Source organism: Hemitrygon akajei, chromosome 1 (genome assembly GCF_048418815.1).
Source record: "Hemitrygon akajei chromosome 1, sHemAka1.3, whole genome shotgun sequence".
NCBI lineage: Eukaryota > Metazoa > Chordata > Chondrichthyes > Myliobatiformes > Dasyatidae > Hemitrygon > Hemitrygon akajei.
In genome coordinates this window covers 153,919,489-153,938,075 of record NC_133124.1, presented here as the reverse complement: position 1 = coordinate 153,938,075, position 18,587 = coordinate 153,919,489, and the positions used below count along the sequence as shown (strand labels likewise).

Sequence of the window (18,587 nt, the reverse complement as noted above, 5' to 3'; positions counted from 1 at the left end):
TGCACCTGCTTTTAAATACAGCACCTTCAGTCCTGTATTCTTTGTCCTTTTGAAGTTTGCCCTGTTACAATTTAACTCTTTGCTCTATCTGCATTTGTACCTAATCATTGGCTAGTCCTTCCTTAAATTCATGTTGCACCCACCATATACTTGTAAAACTTCAGGCACATCCTCAGCTCTATCATACTGGTTCCCATCCCCCTACCATATTAGTTTAAAGCACTCTCAATAGCTATAGTAAACATACCCACAAGAATACTGGTCACCCTCGGATTCATGTGCAACCTGAATAACTGTATAGGTCATATCTGCTCCAGAAGAAATCCCAATTATCCCAGCCACGCATTTATCTGTCACCTCATTCTATTCCTATCATCACTGTCGTGTGGCACAGACAGCAATCCCAAGATCACTACCCTTGAGATCCTCTTCTCAGCTTCCTGCTTTTTTGCAGCTTTTCTGCCCCAGTGCGCGTGCTTGTAACTAATCGATCTGGGGTCGATCTCGCCTTTCATTAAGGCCGAGGTAGGGGATCTTGGGCTTAAAAAGGTTGGTGACCACTAATCTATACAGTGTACTTCAGTGGTCCCCAACCACCAGGCCGCGAGGAAATGATATGAGTCGTAAACACAAAGTACACTGCAGATGCTGTGGTCAAATCAACACGTACAAAAGCTGGATGAACTCAGCAGATCAGACAGCATCTGTTGAAATGAGCAGTCAACGTTTCGGGCCGAGACCCTTTGTCGGGACTGAAGGAGGAGGGGGCAGGGGCTCTATAAAGAAGGTGGGGGGAGGGTGGAAGGTGCCAGGTGAAAAACCAATCAGAGGAAAGATCAAGGGGTGGGGGAGGGGAAGGGGAAGTAGGGAGGGGATAGGTTGGAGAGGTGAAGAAGGAATTTAAGGGGAAAGCACTATGGGTAGTAGAAAAAGGCAGAATCATGAGAGAGGGAATTACCAGAAGTTGGAGAATTCAATGTTCATACCAAGGGACTGGAGACTACCCAGATGGTACATGAGGTGTTGCTCCTCCAACCTGAGTTTGGCCTCATCATGGCAGTAGAGGCGGCCATGTATGGACATATCCGAATGGGAATGTGAAGCAGAGTTGAAGTGGGTGGCAACCGGAGATCCTGTCTGTTGTGGCGGACGGAGCGGAGGTGCTTGACGAAGCTATCCCCCAATCTGCGTTGGGTCTTGCCGAAGTAGAGGAGGCGGCACCGGGAGCACCAGATGCAATAGATGACCCCAATAGACTCACAAGTAAAGTGTTGCCTCACCTGGAAGGACCGTTTGGGGCCTTGAATGGTTGTAAGAGAGGAGGTGTAGCACTTCCACTTGCAGGGATAAGTACCAGATGGGAGATCTGTGGGGAGGGACATGTGGACCAGGCAGTCACAGAGGGAATGATCGCTCCAAAAAGCAGATATGAGTCAGCTGCACCTTTCCTCATTCCCTGTCACGCCCACTGTTGAACTTGAATGCATGCGAGCTGATCAGTCACCTAAACGCAGTGATACCCTTACTCCATGGATCACTGGTTGGCCTCCGGCGGCTGGCATGAAGTGCCGTTGCTACTGGCCTGGAGCGCGGACAGATGGGTGCCGCCTCTAAACCTGCTCACCACACCAAATGTTCGTGGGGAACCCGGTGCTAAAATATTCGCAGACGACCTAATTCAGGCTTAGAGATTCTTTAGTATCAGAGCAGCTACCTCGATGCGATCTACTGAAACAAACTTTTGTCAGCCGATAGATCCTACAAGGGGGATGGGCGCGCGCCCTGTCGCACTCCTCACTCAGTCAGTCGCTCTCTCCGGACAGCAACCGCCGCAGCCCCAGTACAGGGACCTCTGGCCCTGACCTTATCCTCTCACTCCACCCACGACCAGCTGCACCTGGCCAAGGTGTCTGGCGGCGGGCGGGCGGGAGGCTGGAGTTCGTCTAATGAGGAAATGAAAACTGCTTTGGCACCTTGAGTCCAAGCACCCTGCACTTAAAGACAAACCCGTAGAGTTTTTTCAGTGAAAAAAACGTGAGCTAGTGAGACAGAAGTGCTGAAAGCCGCGAAAACTAAATTGCGGAATAGACTGGACATAAGGAACCTGCTTCGAGTATCGCTGTATTCCGGTCGTGTTTAACACCGCCCCCCCCCCCCCCCCCGGTCAGCCGGTCCACAGGAATAATGTCATTATTAAACCGGTCCACGATGCAATAAAAAGGGTGGTGACCCCTGGTGTTTATACATTATTTCTGCTTCCGGGTTGTGGGATTTTACTTCCGGTCTTTTCTGCCCCCGGTGCACATGCGTGTAACTAATCGATCTGGGGTCGATCTTGCCTTTCACCAAGGCTGAGGTAGGGGATCTTGGGCTTAAAAAGGTTGGTGACCACTAATTTAAACCACTGATATACAGCATAAAAAGAAATGGTCCCAACACGGGCCCCTGCGGGACAGTACTAGTCACTGGCAGCTAACCAGAAAAGGATCCATTTATTCCCACTTTCTGCCTCCTACAATCAGCCAATGCTCTAACCATGCCAGTAACTTACCCGTAATACCATGGGCTCTTAACTGAGTAGGCAGCCTCATGTGTGACACCTTGTCAAAGTTCTGAAAATCCAAATAAACACCCACTGTATCCCCTTTATCTATCCTACGTGTAATCTCCTCAAACAAAGCCAACAGGTTCGTCAGGCAAGATTCTTCCTTAAGGAAACCATGCTGACTTTGTCCCATCTTGTCCTGTGTCACCAAGTATGCCATAACCTCATCGTTAACAACTGACTCAAACATCTTCCCAACCACTGAGGTCAGGCTAACAGGTTGATAGTTTCCTTTCTGCTGCCTCCCTCCTTTCTTAAAGAGTGCAGTAACATTTGAAATTTTCCAGTTCGCTGGCACCATGCTGAAGTCCAATGATTTTTGAAAGATCATTACTAATGCATTCACAATCCCTCTTTCAGAACCCTAGGGTGCAGTTCAACTTGTCAGGGTGACTTATGTATCCTTAGGTTTTTCAGCTTTTTAATAATAATAGCTTCTCTGCCCTCATACCCTTCAACATCTGGCACACTGCTAGTGTCTTCCACAGTGAAGACTGATGCAAAATACTCATTTAATTCATCTGCCATCTCCTTGTCCCCCATTATTATTTCTCTGGCCTAATTTTCTAGCAGTCTTATATCCACTCTTCTCTCTTATATTTTTTTTAAAACATACTTGAAAAATCTTTTACTATCCACTGATATTATTTGCTAGCTTTTCATATTTCATTTTTCCCTCCTAATGATTCTTTTATTTGCTCTCTGTAGGTTTATAGAAGCTTCCCAATCCTGTCTTCTTGCTAATTTGTTTTGTTGAATGCTTCTCTTCTGCTTTTATAACTAGCTTTGATTTCCCTTGTCAGCCACAGCTGTACTATTTTGCCATTTGAGTATAGTATTTCTTTCTTTTTGGAATACATCTATCCTGCGTCTTCCTCATGTTTCCCCAGAAACTCATGCCATTGCTGCTCTGCCGTCATCCCTGGCAGCGTCTCCTTCCATTTTACTTTGCCCCACTCCTCTCTCATACCACTAATTTCCTTTACTCCACTGAAATACTACATCAGACTTTACTTTCTCCTTATCAAATTTCAAGTTGAGCTCATTTAGATGCATATCATATTTTTTTACTGAGTTAAGTATTGTATGTAATTAGTTTTGCTACAACAAGTGTATGGGACATTGGAAAAAAAGTTGAATTTCCCCATGGGGATGAATAAAGTATCTATCTATCTATCAATCATATTGTGATCTACTGCCTAAGGGTTCTTTTACCTCAAACTCCCTTACATAGCACCCAATCCAGTGGAGCTGATTCCCTAGTAGGCTTTCAAAAAAAAAAAAACTTACTCTACCAACCCGATTTTCCCAATTGACCAAACGTTAAAATCATAACATCACCCTTTTCTATTTACCATTGTAATCTGTGGTCCACATCCCAATTACTGTTGGGAGGCCTGTATATAACTTGCATCAGGGTCCTTTTAGCCTTGCAGATTTAATAAATAGCTCAGTGTCATTTTGCTCAGTGAGTCTTGACGAGTTTTACCTCACTTGGACAGGTTCAGACTGACCGCAGAAGATAGGTTTTAAGAGTAAACTATTTGTCCAAGTAATAGGTTAGCTAGAGACTATTGAAGGGCAAGACTTAGGTCATTCAATAAGAAAATTGAAGAGAGGAGCAGGTAGGACTGCATCAAAGGTTAGAACTTTGTTTTGATTATGATTAAGGCCAACTTTTCAATCTGAGATTCATAACACTCGCAGTGCTATTTTTCATGCAGCCAGAGGCACACTCTGGAACACTAGTCTTTTCTCACAATTTGGCTTGGAACACCTTTATTCTAAAATCCATTAGTTAAATAAGAATCTGACAATATAATCTTGCATTGAAGAGCATCATGCCATCTGCTCACCATTTCTTTGGCCTTCGACACATTTATCTCTTCCTGCCACATCCTTTTGTCTGCATCCTCGAGACTTTCACTCAGTGACATTAATGTCTGATGCAATTCATTTTTCTCACGATTCATCTTCAATGCATCTACAGCTGAATTCTCCTGCCGGTCATAGATCTGCTGCAATCGTTTGTTCTCTTCTTTAACTGCATTCAACTCCAATGCTATAAAAACAAAAAGTAGACAAGTTCAACCGCATAACAATTAGGTGCTTGGAAAAGAAAAGAAAGAAGAACTATTAGACACAATGCATATAATTCTAGTTAACAACTGTAACACTTACACCAATGATTAGCATACCTAGAGCTACTATAATCTGGCTTGTGTGGACATTATCTGATGATGATGAACATTATCTACTTACACGCTGAGATAAAAATTAGGCATGAACAGGCATTGAGAGATCAAGAAACTACAGCTGCTCTGAAAACACAGCAGTTGGGGCAACATGGAAACAGGCCCTTCACACTAATTTGTCCAATTGAGCAAGCTATTTCCCTGAGCTAGTCCCACAGGAGTGCCTTTGGTCTATACCTGTCTAAATGTAATTGTACCTGCCTCGGCAGTTTCCTCTGGCAGTGAAAAGCAAAACCATCAACATTTTATTGACCTTCCATCACAACCTGATGAGTTATTTCCAACATTTTACTTTAGGTGTCTTCACTCATTGCTTCTAATCAAATTTCCTGCTTATTTTGCGTCTTTAGCAATGGGGACACAGTTCAATAAAGGGAAGCTGTTCCTGCATCCATGACTAAATCAACAATTATCATATACCTGTGATTCTTCCTCTGTATCTGGAGAAAAGTCACATTTTTTCACTCATTTCAATCAAGGGCATTTCAACCAGGTCGACTGCCCGAGTAGAAAAGGCAGTAGTGAGTTGCAAAAAGAGCTTTGACCAGCAACCAATCCGTGTTTGGGATTGATTAGCGAGAGCACATTAAAGGAAGGCGGGGCAAGCGCAGTGGCCATCGTCTGTGTGGACAGAGACAGTGGTGATCTTGAGGCTTTAACTCTTCAAGGCTTCAGTCAGAGAAAGCAAAGAAAACAAAATCTTCAGGTTAAGCTTTCTTTTGTCCTTCCCTTCTTTATATCTCCTCAGCTAGGACAGAAGAGATGCTCCTTTCGCGGGATATGGAAAGGCAAGCTGACATCCAGTGACTCTGAAGACCGTAACTCTGATAAGTGATTCAGATGCAGCTTCTAACAATCCTCTTTAAGAAGTTGAAGCTGGAACAAAATGAACTCCAGATCACTTGGTAGGCTGAGGGGGTGATACATAGGATAGAAAGAGAGGTAGTTACTCCCAAGGTGCAGAGCACAGGAAACTGGATGACAGTCAGAAAGGGGGAAAGGGTCAAGGAACTGGAGCAGAGTAGCCCTGTGGCAGCAGGTAAATCAATTTGGATACTGTTTTTGGTGTGTGGGGGGGGGGGGGGGGGGGGGGGAGGTTGACCTAAAAGAGTCACAGTGGTCAGGTCTCTGACATTGAGTTTGCCTTTGTGACTAGGAAGAGAAGGCGGTGGGGTGGGGTGGTGGAGAGAAGTGGCACACTGCACCAGCCTGGTAAAGAGCTTTTAAAAACTCAGTCTCAATAAGAGAGAGGTACCGCCTAGCAGAACGGTCATCGTAGCAGCACTTGTCGTCGATGTAGTCTTGAGGCACTGTAGTAAGCACTGGCTCAACAAGGCTTCAGTGAGAACAGATGGAGGCAAGGTGAGATCATTCCTAATTTCTTACTTAACTCTAGAGAGAATCAGGGGTATGTCTACAGACCCAAGTGTACTGAGCTGGGTGTCAGAGTGGGGTTTCTGAGACAACCAGCCTTCCCAGTGGCCACATCCGCAATAGGTGCATCAAGATGCTGCTCCTTAAAGACCATGTTGGGGAATGTTATGAGTGCTGAACAGATTTGATGGAAAATGGGGTCCAGAGTTAACCCCCCCCCCCCGAGAACAAACGAACGAGGGAGAGGGAGAGGGAGAGAGAGAACGAACAGAGGTAGAGACATCTGCTACAGATAAGAGAGAGAGAGAGACGGATAATTTATGTATTATGGCTTCTTCACTGATTATTTACCTTTCGCTGCAAGGACGTTTCTTTGCTCGTTAACATTCCTGAGGAGACAGCAGGAGTGGCCTAGTTTGATGGACATAGACATGTGGAGTTGATGGATGGCTGATACCCCGTCCACGGGAATAAAAGACAGGTCAGGGGAGACACCCCTCAGACACACCAGTGGACACTGACTGAGTGTTGTGCACCCACAGGAAGGTGGGAGCTTAGAGGACCAAACCAGGAGATCGGTCACAAAGCTCACAGTGTGACGGCAGGGACGGTGGGGACTTGTGTGTGTGTGTCCACTCATGCCAGAGTGACGAGTCCACCACGGAAGAACGGAGGGGTCATAACCGAATGACCACAACGGTATGACGGAACAAGACGACAGAAGGTTTGCCTGCTGCAGCTGCCAAATCTCTTGCTCTCTCTCTCTCTCTCTCTCTCTCTCTCTCTCTATCTCTCTCTCTCTCTCTAACATTGCAACACACCAACCACCTCAGCACAAACTGAACTGAACTTTATATTCTATGACAATTCATTTACCCCGAGACATTGATAGAGCTTGTTTCTTATTATTGATTATTATTCCTACACTTCTATGTTTATTACTGCTAACTTGTTTTATATGTATATTTGCATTTTTGATACTGTATTGTGTAGTTTACTAATAAACACCTTTAGTTACAGTACCATCAGACTCCAACATATCCTTCCATTTTTGCTGGTCTGTTAACCCAGTTATGGGGTACGTAACAGGAACTAGAGCTGCAGTTCAATGATGTTCATCTTGTTAGGGAAATTAAAGCAGTGATAGACAAGAGCTACAGGGAGGTAGTCACCCCAAGGCTACAGGAGACAGATAAATGGGTGGCTGTTAGGAGAGGGAAGGGGGAACGTCAGCACCTGAGGCCATGGCCCTCAATAATAACTACGAGTACTGTTGTGGGGGGGGGGGGGGGGGGGGAAGACGACCTACCTGGGTGAAACAACAGTGACTGTGCCTCTGGCAGTGAGTTTGGCCCTGTGGTTCAGAAGGGTAGGGAACTGAACAGGATGGCAGCAGTAATAGGGGATTCTATAGTTAGAGGTTAGATAGGTGATTCTGTGGACACAAAAAGGAAACACAGATGGTAATTTGCTTCGCAGGTGCTAGGATCAGCGATGTTTCTGGAAGTGTCCACCATATCTTGAAAAGGTAGGGTGAAGCAGCCAGAAGTCGTGATACATTTTGGTACCAATGTCTTGGTTAGAAAAAGGGAGGGGGTCCTGAAAAAAGAATACAGGGGTTTAAAAAGAAAACCGAGAAGCAGGAGCTCAAGGGTAGTAAGCTCAGGATTGCTGCCTATGCCACACGACGGTGACGATAGGAATTGAATGAGGTGGCAGATAAATGTATGGCCTGGAACAGGGGGCAGGGATACAGATTTCTGGATAATTGGGACCTCTTCTAGAACAGGTGGGACCTGTATAAAATGGATGGGTTGCACTTGAATCTGAGGGGGACCAATATTTTTACAGGCAGTTTTACCAGAGCTGTTGGGATTGGTTTAAACAAATAGGCAGAGAGATGAGAAGCAATATGACAGAGCCAAGGATGAGACAGCAGGTTTACAAGTAGATGATGTGTGTAACATGAACGTAAGGAAGGACAAGCCAATGATTGGGTACAAATGCAGACAAAGCAAAGAGTTAAATTGTACCACAGGAGCAAAATTCAAAAGCGTGAAGAATGAACGACTGAAGGTGCTGTACTTAAAAGCAGGTGGCATTTGGAATCAGGTGGACTAACTCGTGGCGCAATTAGAGATTGGTCGGTATGACGTTGTGGGCATCACTGAGTCGTGGCTGAAAGGCGGTCATATTTGGGAGCTTAACGTTAAAGAATATACTTTGCATTGAAAAGACAGGCAGGAAGGCATAGGCGCTGCTCTGGCTCTGTTGGTAAGAGATGGACTTACATCTTTAGAAAGAAGTGACATAGGGTCAGAGAACGTTGAGTCTTTGTGGGTGCAGTTAAACTGCAAGGGTAAACCCAGTGTGGAAATCATATATAGGCCTCCACAAATAGTAGCCAAGAAGTGGGGTTGAGATTGCAAAGGGGCTGGCATGTAATGACAATTGTAATGAGGGACTTCAATATTCGAGGTGATTGGTGTCGGATCGCATGAAAGGGAATTTGTTGAATGCCTTTGAGATGGCTTTTTAGAGCAGCTGGTATTTGAGTTTATTCAGGTAAAACTACCTTAGATTGGGAGTTGTGTAATAACACAAATCTTATTAGGGAGTTTAATGTAAAGGAACCTTTAGGAGACAGTGATTATAATATGATTGAATTCATACTGAAATTGGCAAGAGAAGCACAAGTCATATGTATCAGTATCACAATGGAATAAAGGGAAATAGAGAAGAGCTTGCCCGGGTGGATTGGAGGAGGATACTGGCGGGGATGACGGCAGAGCAGAGGTGGCTGAAGTTTCTGGGAATAGTTCACAAGGCACAGGATGGATATGTCCCACCGAGGAAGAAGTTCTCAAATGGCAGGGGTAGGCAGCAGTAGCTGACAAAGGAAGGTAAAGACTGCTTAAAAACCAAGGAAAAGGCAAACAAGGCAGCAAAAAATGAGCGGGAAAGCTGGATGATTGGGAAGCTTTTTATAATCCAAAAAAAAAGAGCAACTAAAAAAAGCTATAAAGGAAAAGATGAAATATAAGGGCAGACGAGCCCATAATACAAAGCAGGATAGTAAAAAGTTTTTCAGTTATGTGAAGAGTAAAAGCGAGGTGAGTTGATATTGGACCACTGGAAAATGATGCTGGTGAGATAGTAATGGGGGACGAAAAAATGGCAGATGAATGGGTACACTGCATCTGTCTTCACTGTGGAAGACACTAGCAGTGTGCCAGAGGTCTGTCCGTGCCATTGCTATTACAAAGGAAAAGGTACTAGGCAACCTCAAAGGTCTTAAGGTAGGTAAGTCACCTGGACCAGATGGACTGCATTCCAGAGTCCTGTGAGAAGTTGCTGAAGAGATAATGGATGCATTGGTCATGATCTTTCAAGAATCACTTGATTCTGACATGGTCCTGGAGGACTGGAAAATTGCAAATGTCACTTCACTCTTTATAAAGGGAGGAAGACAAAAGAGAGGAAATTATAGGCCAGTCAGCCAAACCTCAGTGGCTGGGAAAGTGTTGGGAGTCTATTATTAAGGATGAGGCTTCAGGGTACTTAGAGTCTAATTATGAAAATAAGTCAAAGTCAGCATGGTTTCTGTAAAGGAAAATCTTGCCTCACAAATATGTTAGAATTCTTCAAGGAAGTTACAAGCAGGGTGGGCAAAGGAGAGGCAGTGGATGTCATTTAATTGAATTTTCAGAAGGCATTTGATAAGGTGCCACACATGAAGCTGCTGAACAAGATACAAAATCTTACGGTGTTATAGGAAAGATACTGGCATGGATAGCAGAATGCTTTACAGGCAGTAGTCAGCAAGTGGGGAAAAATGGTGTCTTTTCTGGTTGGCTGCCCGTCACTGATGGTACTCCTCAGGGGCCCAGTATTGGGACTGCTACTTTCAACATTACTTGCATGTGATTTGGATAACGGAATTGATGGCTTTGTGGCAATGTTTGCGGATGTTATGAAAATAAGTGGAGGGGTAGTTAGTGCTAAGGAAGCAATACGATTGCAACAGGACTTACGTAAATTAGAAGAATGGGCAAAAAAGTGGCAGATGAAATAGTGTTGGGAAATGTATGATAATGCATTTTGGTAAAAAGAACAATTATCTAAATGGGGAGAAGGTTCTCACATCAGGGGTGCACAGGGAATCCTTGTGCAATACTTCCACCTTAAATATCCCCATGAACTTAGTCTCCACCGCAGAGATTCACTACTCTCTGGTTAAAGAAAAATCCTCTATCTCTGTTCTAAAAGGTCCCCCCTCAATTTTGGGGCTGTGCCCTCTAGTTCTAGATACCCCCACCATAAGAAACATCCTCTCCACATCCACCATCTAGTCCTTTCAACATTCAGTAGGTTTCAATCAGTTCCCCACGCATTCTTCTAAATTCCGGTGAGTACAGGCCTAAAGTTGCCAAATGCACCTCATGTTAACCCTTTCATTCCCAGAATCATCCTAGTGAACTTCCCTCTGGACTCTCCAATGACAACACATCCTTTCTGAGGTACGGGGCCCAAAACTGTTGACAATACTCCAAGTACAGCCTGACCAGTGACTTATAAAGCTTCAGCATTACCTCTTTGCTTTCATATTCTATTCCCCTTGAAATGAATGCCAACATTGCACTTGCTTTATTTATCATAGACTCAACCTGTAAATTAACCTTCTGGGAGTCTTGCACAAGGACTCCCAAGTCCCTTTGCACCTCTGTTGCTTGAATCTTCTCCCCATCGAGATAATAGTCCACACTATTGTTCTTTTTACCAAAATGCATTATCATATATTTCCCAACACTGTATTCCATCTGCCACTCTTTTGCCCATCTTTCCAATTTGCTGCAATTGCATTGCTTCCTCAACACTACCTACCTCTCCAACTAACTTCATACCATCTGCAAACTTTGCCACAAAGCCAGGAGTTCCTTTTATCCACATCACTGTCAATCAATGTGAAAGTAGCGTCCTGATACTCACCCAAGGAACACTAGTCACTGGCAGCAACCAGAAAAGGCCCCTTTTATTCCCACTTGCTGACTCTTGTCAGCCATTCCTCTATCCATGCCAGTATCTTTCCTGTAACACCATCGGATTTTATCTTCTTAAGCAGCCTCATGTTGGACACCTTATCAAATGCCTCCTGAAAATCTTTGTCCACTCTGTTTGCTACTTTCTTGAGATTTGTCAGGCAATACTTCCCTTCTCAGAAATCATGCTGACTTTGACTTATTTTATCATTAGTCTCCAAATAGCCCAAAACTTCATCCTTAATAATAAGACTCAAACACTTTCACAACCACTGTGGGGTTCGGCTAAATGCCCTATAATTTCCTTTCTTTTGCCTTCCTCCCTTCTTAAAGAGTGGAGTGACATTTGCAATCTTCCAGTCCTCTGGGACCATGCCATTAAGCTCTCTAATAAGATCAGAGTTATTACACAACACACACACACATACAATTTAAGATGGCCTTTCTTCAAGTAGGCACAAGCTGCTCTAAAAAGCCATCTTGTAGCATTCAACAAATTCACTCTCTTGCGATCCGACACCAATCTCATTTTTCCAATCCCCTTGTATATCAAAGTCCCCCATTACAATTGTGACATTACCCTTATTACACATCTTTGCCAGCTCCCTTTACATTCTCAACCCCACATCCTGGCTACTATATACAAGTCCCATAATGTCTTTTTTTTTATAAAACTCTTGCAATTTCTTACCCCCATCCACAAAGGCTCAGTGATGCCCACAACATCATACCGACCAATCTTTAATTGCGCCACGAGTTCCTCCACCTTATTCCGAATGCAACACACACTTAAATACAGCACCTCCAGTCCTACATTCTTTGCCCTTTTGAATTTTGCCCTGTGGTACAATTTAACTCTTTGCTGTCTGCATTTGTACCAGCTCTATTATACTGGTTCCCACCCCGCTGCCATATTAGTTTTAACCACTCCCATTAGCTCCAGCAAACCAGCCCACAGGAACATTGGTCCCCCTCAGCTTCGAGTGCAACCCGTCCCTTTTGTTCAGGTCCCACCTGCCCCAGAAGAGCTCCAAATGATCCAGAAACCTGAAACTCTGCCCCATGCTCAGATTCTTCAGCCACACATTTATCTGCCACCTCATTCTATTCCTATCTTCACGGTCACATGGCACAGGCAGCAATCCCGAGGCTACCACCATGGAGGCCCAGCTTCTCAGCTTCCTTAAGTCCCTGTATTCTTTTTCTCAGGACTTCCTCCCTTTTTCTTCTTATGTCACTGGCACCAATATCTACCACAACATTCCCCCATTCTTTCAAGATTCAAAGAAGAAATAAGGAATGAACTTACCCATTAACCTTGCATCCGCCTGCTCTCGCCAAAGCCTTACTACTCTGCTGATGACTGCTCCACTAGGTGGTAACTCTCACAGAGACTGACTGGGCTTTCAAAGCTCTGTGCCAGACCTGCACGGGAACACTTCTGTTGTGTCTGCACAGTACTCCACTCAACTCCCGAAAAACTTACTGCTTTTGAAAGTTCTTCGCTGGACCAGTGCAGGAATGTTGCAGCTGTGCAATTCTCCAATCAATGACTCCCGACTAAACTTACCAAAAAGTCTTGGCTGTGTGCTATCAGCTAACGATCGCGTGGGGGGGGGGGGGGGGGCATCAGTAATCACCACATGGGTGGCAACCACCATCTGACTTGGGGACCATATGGAGGGGCAAAGCCCAGGGCCTATTTAACTGGGATACATTCCCAAGTCTTTCCTTGTTGGCAAATTCTGCTTTCATGTTTGCCAGTCTTCTGGGTCCAGTCTCCATGCATGGGCATGGACTGGAGGGCCAGTTGTAGAAACATAGTTCTGGACCCCATGTTTCGTGATGTTACGGAGAATGTGGGCTTGAGGTTTGGGAATTCAAGTAAACTCACATGTGGCAGTGTACGCGCTTGACAGAATCATTGTGGGGATCTTACTGGGGAAACAGGGTAACAACCCAAAGTCCTTGGCATCCACAAGCAGCAGATCTTAAGATCGACTAATAGCCCTTAGGCACACAGGAAATCAGCAACAAGCAGAGGTCTAGCCACTTTTGCCAGGAAGAATTCCCATGTGTAACATTATCCACTGAAGCAGAGCATCACCAGTCATGTCCTGCAAGTCTGGATCCTGCTGCCGTTGGCAGCCTCCAGTGAGGTTTCTTTGCAATTGGTATCTATTCTGGTCAGGCGGGTGTTCAAGTAGACTCTTCACTCTCGTGGCCATGGAGTTACAGAGCGATGCTACCACATAGAAATATTTGGTTTTTGTCGGCGGCGATTTCTTGCAGTGCAAATTAGGCCTCGGCTTTTATGAACCAAGTAATGTCATTTTGCTCCCAAAACTGCAGCAGTTTCAAAGAGACTGCATTAGCCGACCCGTTCAATAACTCTGCAATCGTCCTAGACAGTATCGGGGTCACCAATGCAAGTTTTCATAAATAAAACTGCAAAGACATTTTATGTTTAAGAAATTACATGACAGCTCATTTATTGTACTCCAAACACTGAACAGAAAGTGTGGTAAAAATACTTAACGTAAATACACCATCATTTCAGAGCAGCTCAAAGTGGAAACTCATTGTTGTTTGTTTCTACCAATTACATTACCGTACACTAACAGTTACTGTGCAAGTGCAGCCCTGATTTCACTTCCCAAATCTTGTCTGTTAAATTCCATCTGTTACTCCATTGTCTGCCTTCCCAGTTGATCTAATTTTGAAGAAGAGGGCGGGGAACATCATAAAGGACTCCTCCCATCCTGCGCATGGACTGTTTGATCTGCTTCCGTCTGGTAGGCACTTCAGATCCCTCCAGACTAAGACTAATAGGCACTGGAGAAGTTTTTTCCCTACTGCGGTCATTTTGCTGAACAGTTAACTGCTGGTTAACTGTCGGCTAACTATGACTTGGATTGCACTACCTGTATGTACAATTTATATTTTCATTTATATTTATCATTATTATTGTTATGAGCAGAGAGACAACATCTGCCGGAAGTAAATTCCTTGTATGTGCATAGGTACTTGGCGATTAAAGTCTGATTCTGATTCTGATTGTAACCTCCCGCAACCTTCAACATTGTCTACTATACCACTGATTTTTATGCAATCAAAAAACTTACTATTGTAATTCTCACTTCAGCTAGCGGCTTAGTATAGGGGATAGACACCCCCAGCCCAGCCAAACTTCTCGTTTGGGTGGGTGCTGCACGATGTGTCCCGTTACAAATCAGTACCACAAAATAAACAGTACACAATATACGATTAAATAATTGAGCTTTATAATTCTTAATTTGACTATATGATTAGTAAAGAAATCAAAAGGGGCCCATTCACATGAACCAGTTCAATGCGCATCGCTGAAGCTCACTGATAAGGCTGTTCATCCACCATCGACCTCCTCCCATTATCGCTGACATTTGGACCCTCTCTCCAAGTCCAGTCTGTCCGAGGGCTACCAACCCTCTCCATTCACATCTTCTCTCCTCATCTCTCCTGGGCAAAAGACTGCGAATTCCCGACTCCCAGACACACAAGGAAGAACACCATCCCACTCATTGGCTGGCATGCCCCGTTATCTTTAGTCATAACCCAGACATTGCTGCTACAGAGAAACTATTACCTCAGCAGTGGTACATTACAGAGAAGCCATTACATTAGCAGTGAAACCTTAAGCGTGTTACTTTCTCTCCCCCCCCCCCCCCCCACCACCAAAGTTAGTCATGTCCTCATGCTGTTGAGATAATTCACCAACCCTTCCTGCAAAACACAAAGTCCAATCTAGGTGCACAAGGCAATGACAGAGCTCCCAAAACAGTAGAGGTCGCACTCTGCTCCCCTGGTGCTACGTAGGCCAGCCTATCCGGTGGTCTCCTAATTCTCCGAGACCTCACTTAACCCTTCAGGTTCAGACACTACTGGGGATACTTCCGGTCTAACCTCGCCTGTTGTGGGCCCTGCAGTCATCCCACGTTTCTGCAGAGTCCTCTCACTAGGTGTAGGCTCCAAGTTGGGCTCTGGGTCTACCTGTACCTCTTGTCCCAGGGCAGCAGGTGGTTCTGATGGAGAATCTTGACAGGCTCAGAAAACTGGTAGGTTTGGCATCTGACTCTCCATCACATCGGGCATAGCCACCTGGCGGTCAGCCAACTTATGTTTCCCAGGTAGCCCCAAATTCCTTACGAGAACTCAGTCTCCCGGCAGGAGTTGGGAGAACCTCACCGTTTGATTGTACCTCCTCTTATTTCCTTGATTCTGCTTTGCAGCCGCGACCCCAGCTAATTTATAAACCCTTTTCAGCCCTCTCCTCATATCAGACACATACTTCAGATAAGTCTTCTGTGGTAAGTCACCCTCATCAGTCCCTAACAAAGGTCAACGGGCAACCTTGCCTTGCGCCCAAACATCAGATAATATGGTGAGTACCCAGTAGCTTCATTTTGTGTACAGTTGTAACTGTGAACCAGATGCCCAATATGCTCTTCTTGCTGATTTCCAGGGTCCCGAGCATGTCTACCAAGGTCCAATTGAACCTCTTCAGCTGGAGATCACCCTGCAGGTGATAGGGCGTGGTCCTCGACTTCTCCACTCCAAGCATGCCCAGTAACTCATGGATGAGTCTGCTCTCGAAATCCCGACCCTGATCACTATGTATCCGCCTGGGAGGGCCATAATAAATGAAATACTTCTCCCATAACATTTTTGCCACCATAGACACCCTCTGGTCCTTGGTAGGGAAAGCCTGAGCATATCTGGCGTGATCGTCCGTGATGACTGACATTCGCCGTGTTGCTGGCATCGGGTTCTATTGACAGGAAATCCATACACACCAGGTCCAGGAGCCCCACACTCTGCAAGTGGGACAAAGGAGCTGCCAGCGTAAGCAGCGTCCTCCGCCGTATACATTGAATGAATGACTTGCAGTATTCTTCAACCTCCAATTTCATTCGGGGCCAGTAAAACCGGTGTCTGAGCAATCCATAGGTCCAGATGTCCAGAGTCATCATAAAGAGACTTCAACGTAATCCTCTGATACTCCTCAGGCAGAACCAGCTGCCAACGCCAAGGTCATTCTGCGGGTGACGTGACCCGGCATAAGATCTGGTTCTTCAACTCCAACTAAGGCCAATCTCGCAGTAATGGAGGCACTGACACATGTTTTGTCTTCTCCGCCTGAGCCATGTCTCCCTTTTTGACTGTTGCCCAAATGGTACCGATGCCCGGATCATCTCGCTGAGCGGCTGCCACTTCCTCAGCTCTCAATTCTGGCAGCTGATCTGTCTTCAGAGCAGTCAGGTTACAGTAAACTTGGGGAATGGCATCATCAGAAGCCCCCAATTGATCCACCGCTCGATCCTGCCCCTCCTTTCCCTCTGCCTTCACAGTAACAGCAAACTGACACTTGACCGTCACCCCGGGGCAGGAACGCTCTCCCACTCCTCGTCCCTGTCCAATCCCTCATGCGCCCATCTGGACAAAGCATCAGCGTCAATGTTCCTGCTTCCCGACTGGTACTTCAGGTTGAAATCATAGGCAGACAACACCACCAACCACCGATGGCTTGTGGCATCCAGTTTCGCTGAGGTCAAGATATAAATTAAGGAGTTGTTGTCTGTCCTTACCTCAAACTTGGCCCCGCAGAAGTAGTCACTCAGCTTATCCACCACCGCCCATTTCAAAGCCAGAAACTCCAACTTGTGTGTGGGATATCTTTTCTCAGAGGGCGACAGCCTCCTGCTGACAAACACAAAGGACCTCAACCCAGTGCCCTAATCCTGATACAGGACACCCCCCAAACCCTCTATGCTGGCATCTGTGTGCAGTACATATGGCAATTGGAGGTCTGCAAAAGCCAGCACCGGCACCTGGGTCAGCAGCTCCTTCAGTGACTGAAAGGCCTCCTCACAATTTGCACCCCACCTCGGTCCAAAGGGCTCTGACGGGCTAAGATACTCTCCATCTTCCTGTCTTCTTTTGCCCCTCCCTTTCTTCCCTAAGGGAAGGTAACAGCACAGAAACTGATTCAACAGGTGACTCACTTTCACATAGCCTTTCACGAACCTCCGATAGTAACCACAGAACCCGGGGAACGAGCGCTCACAGTCTGGTGTCTTGGCCAAGTGGTGACCGCCTCGATCTTAGCTGGATATGTAGCTACTTCATCCCATAAGACTATGTGCCTAACATAGCTAACAGACGTTTGGCAGAACTGGCACTTGTCTAGGGGAAGTTTTAATCTTTCATCTTTCAGGTGGCCGAACACCTTCAGCAGCCTCGCTTCATGCTCTTCCAAAGTATTTGGATCCACTATGAGGTCATCCAGATATACCAATACCTTAAGCAAGTTCATATCCGCCACCGTCTTCTCCACGACCTGCTGGAAGGTTGCAGGAGCTCTCGAGATGGCCTGGGGTGTCCTTTTGAACCGGAAAACTCTCAAGGGAAAAATAAATGCCGTTTTCTCATTGTCGACCTCACTCATGGGGATCTGATAATATCCACTCCTCAAGTCCAGCACACTGTACCACTTCGCACCACTCAGACAGGCCAGCGCGACTTGAATCCTTGGGACAGTAAACTGGTTAGGTACGGCAAGCCTGTTCAGAGTGTGATAGTCCACACACATCCATACCTTCTCATTCTTCTTTCGTGCCACTACTATTGGGTACCCATAGGGGCTTCGGGACTCAGTGATGATCCCAGCTTCCTTCAACTTACACAAATGCTGCCGAATGTCCCCCACCTCTGCAGCAGCCAGTCGCCTCAACCCTCCTCTGAACGGGGTATCCTCATTCACCGGGATAGTGTGACACGTGCTCTTGGAACCCACATCAAACTCATCAGTGGAAAAGACACCTTCCAGCTTCAATATCTTCTCTACCAACCCCTTCTTCCAACCTGCAGGAAACAGGGAGCCCCTGAAGTTGAATGACTCAGTGGTCAACTTTCTTCCTTTTTCCAATAGTTTCTCACCAGCTTGTTTCACAGGGACACTAGACATTACTGTCACAGGGAACAAATGCGCCAGGGGCATCCCCCGCTTGAAGGTGACCTCCCTCGTCATAGTGTTCCTCACAATCACTGACATCCTGCTCGCCTGTACAACCGAGGGCTTCTGCAATTCAGGCCTCACCAGTACCCCAGCAGGAAATCCCGACTTCCCTTCGTGGTCTTCCGGAGCGTCCACTAAGAGGGCCTCGCCCTCAGGCACTCCGGGGAATTTGGGGGTCCCCATCACTCTTGCTACTTCCCCGGGCCGCAACACAATTGGCTTCCACCGGGTGAACCACACAGTCCCTCGACTAAATTTGG

General features: G+C 45.9%; 1 protein-coding gene across 1 annotated transcript in view; it reads right to left on the bottom strand.

Annotated features, from left to right (window-relative positions):
- ndc80 (NDC80 kinetochore complex component) overlaps nt 1–18,587 on the bottom strand; it is a 120,376-nt gene that overhangs the window by 35,761 nt on the left and 66,028 nt on the right. The window contains exon 11 of the mRNA XM_073053023.1: nt 4,462–4,667. Coding sequence (XP_072909124.1) covers nt 4,462–4,667 — 206 coding nt within the window. The remainder of the gene's footprint in view (nt 1–4,461; nt 4,668–18,587) is intronic.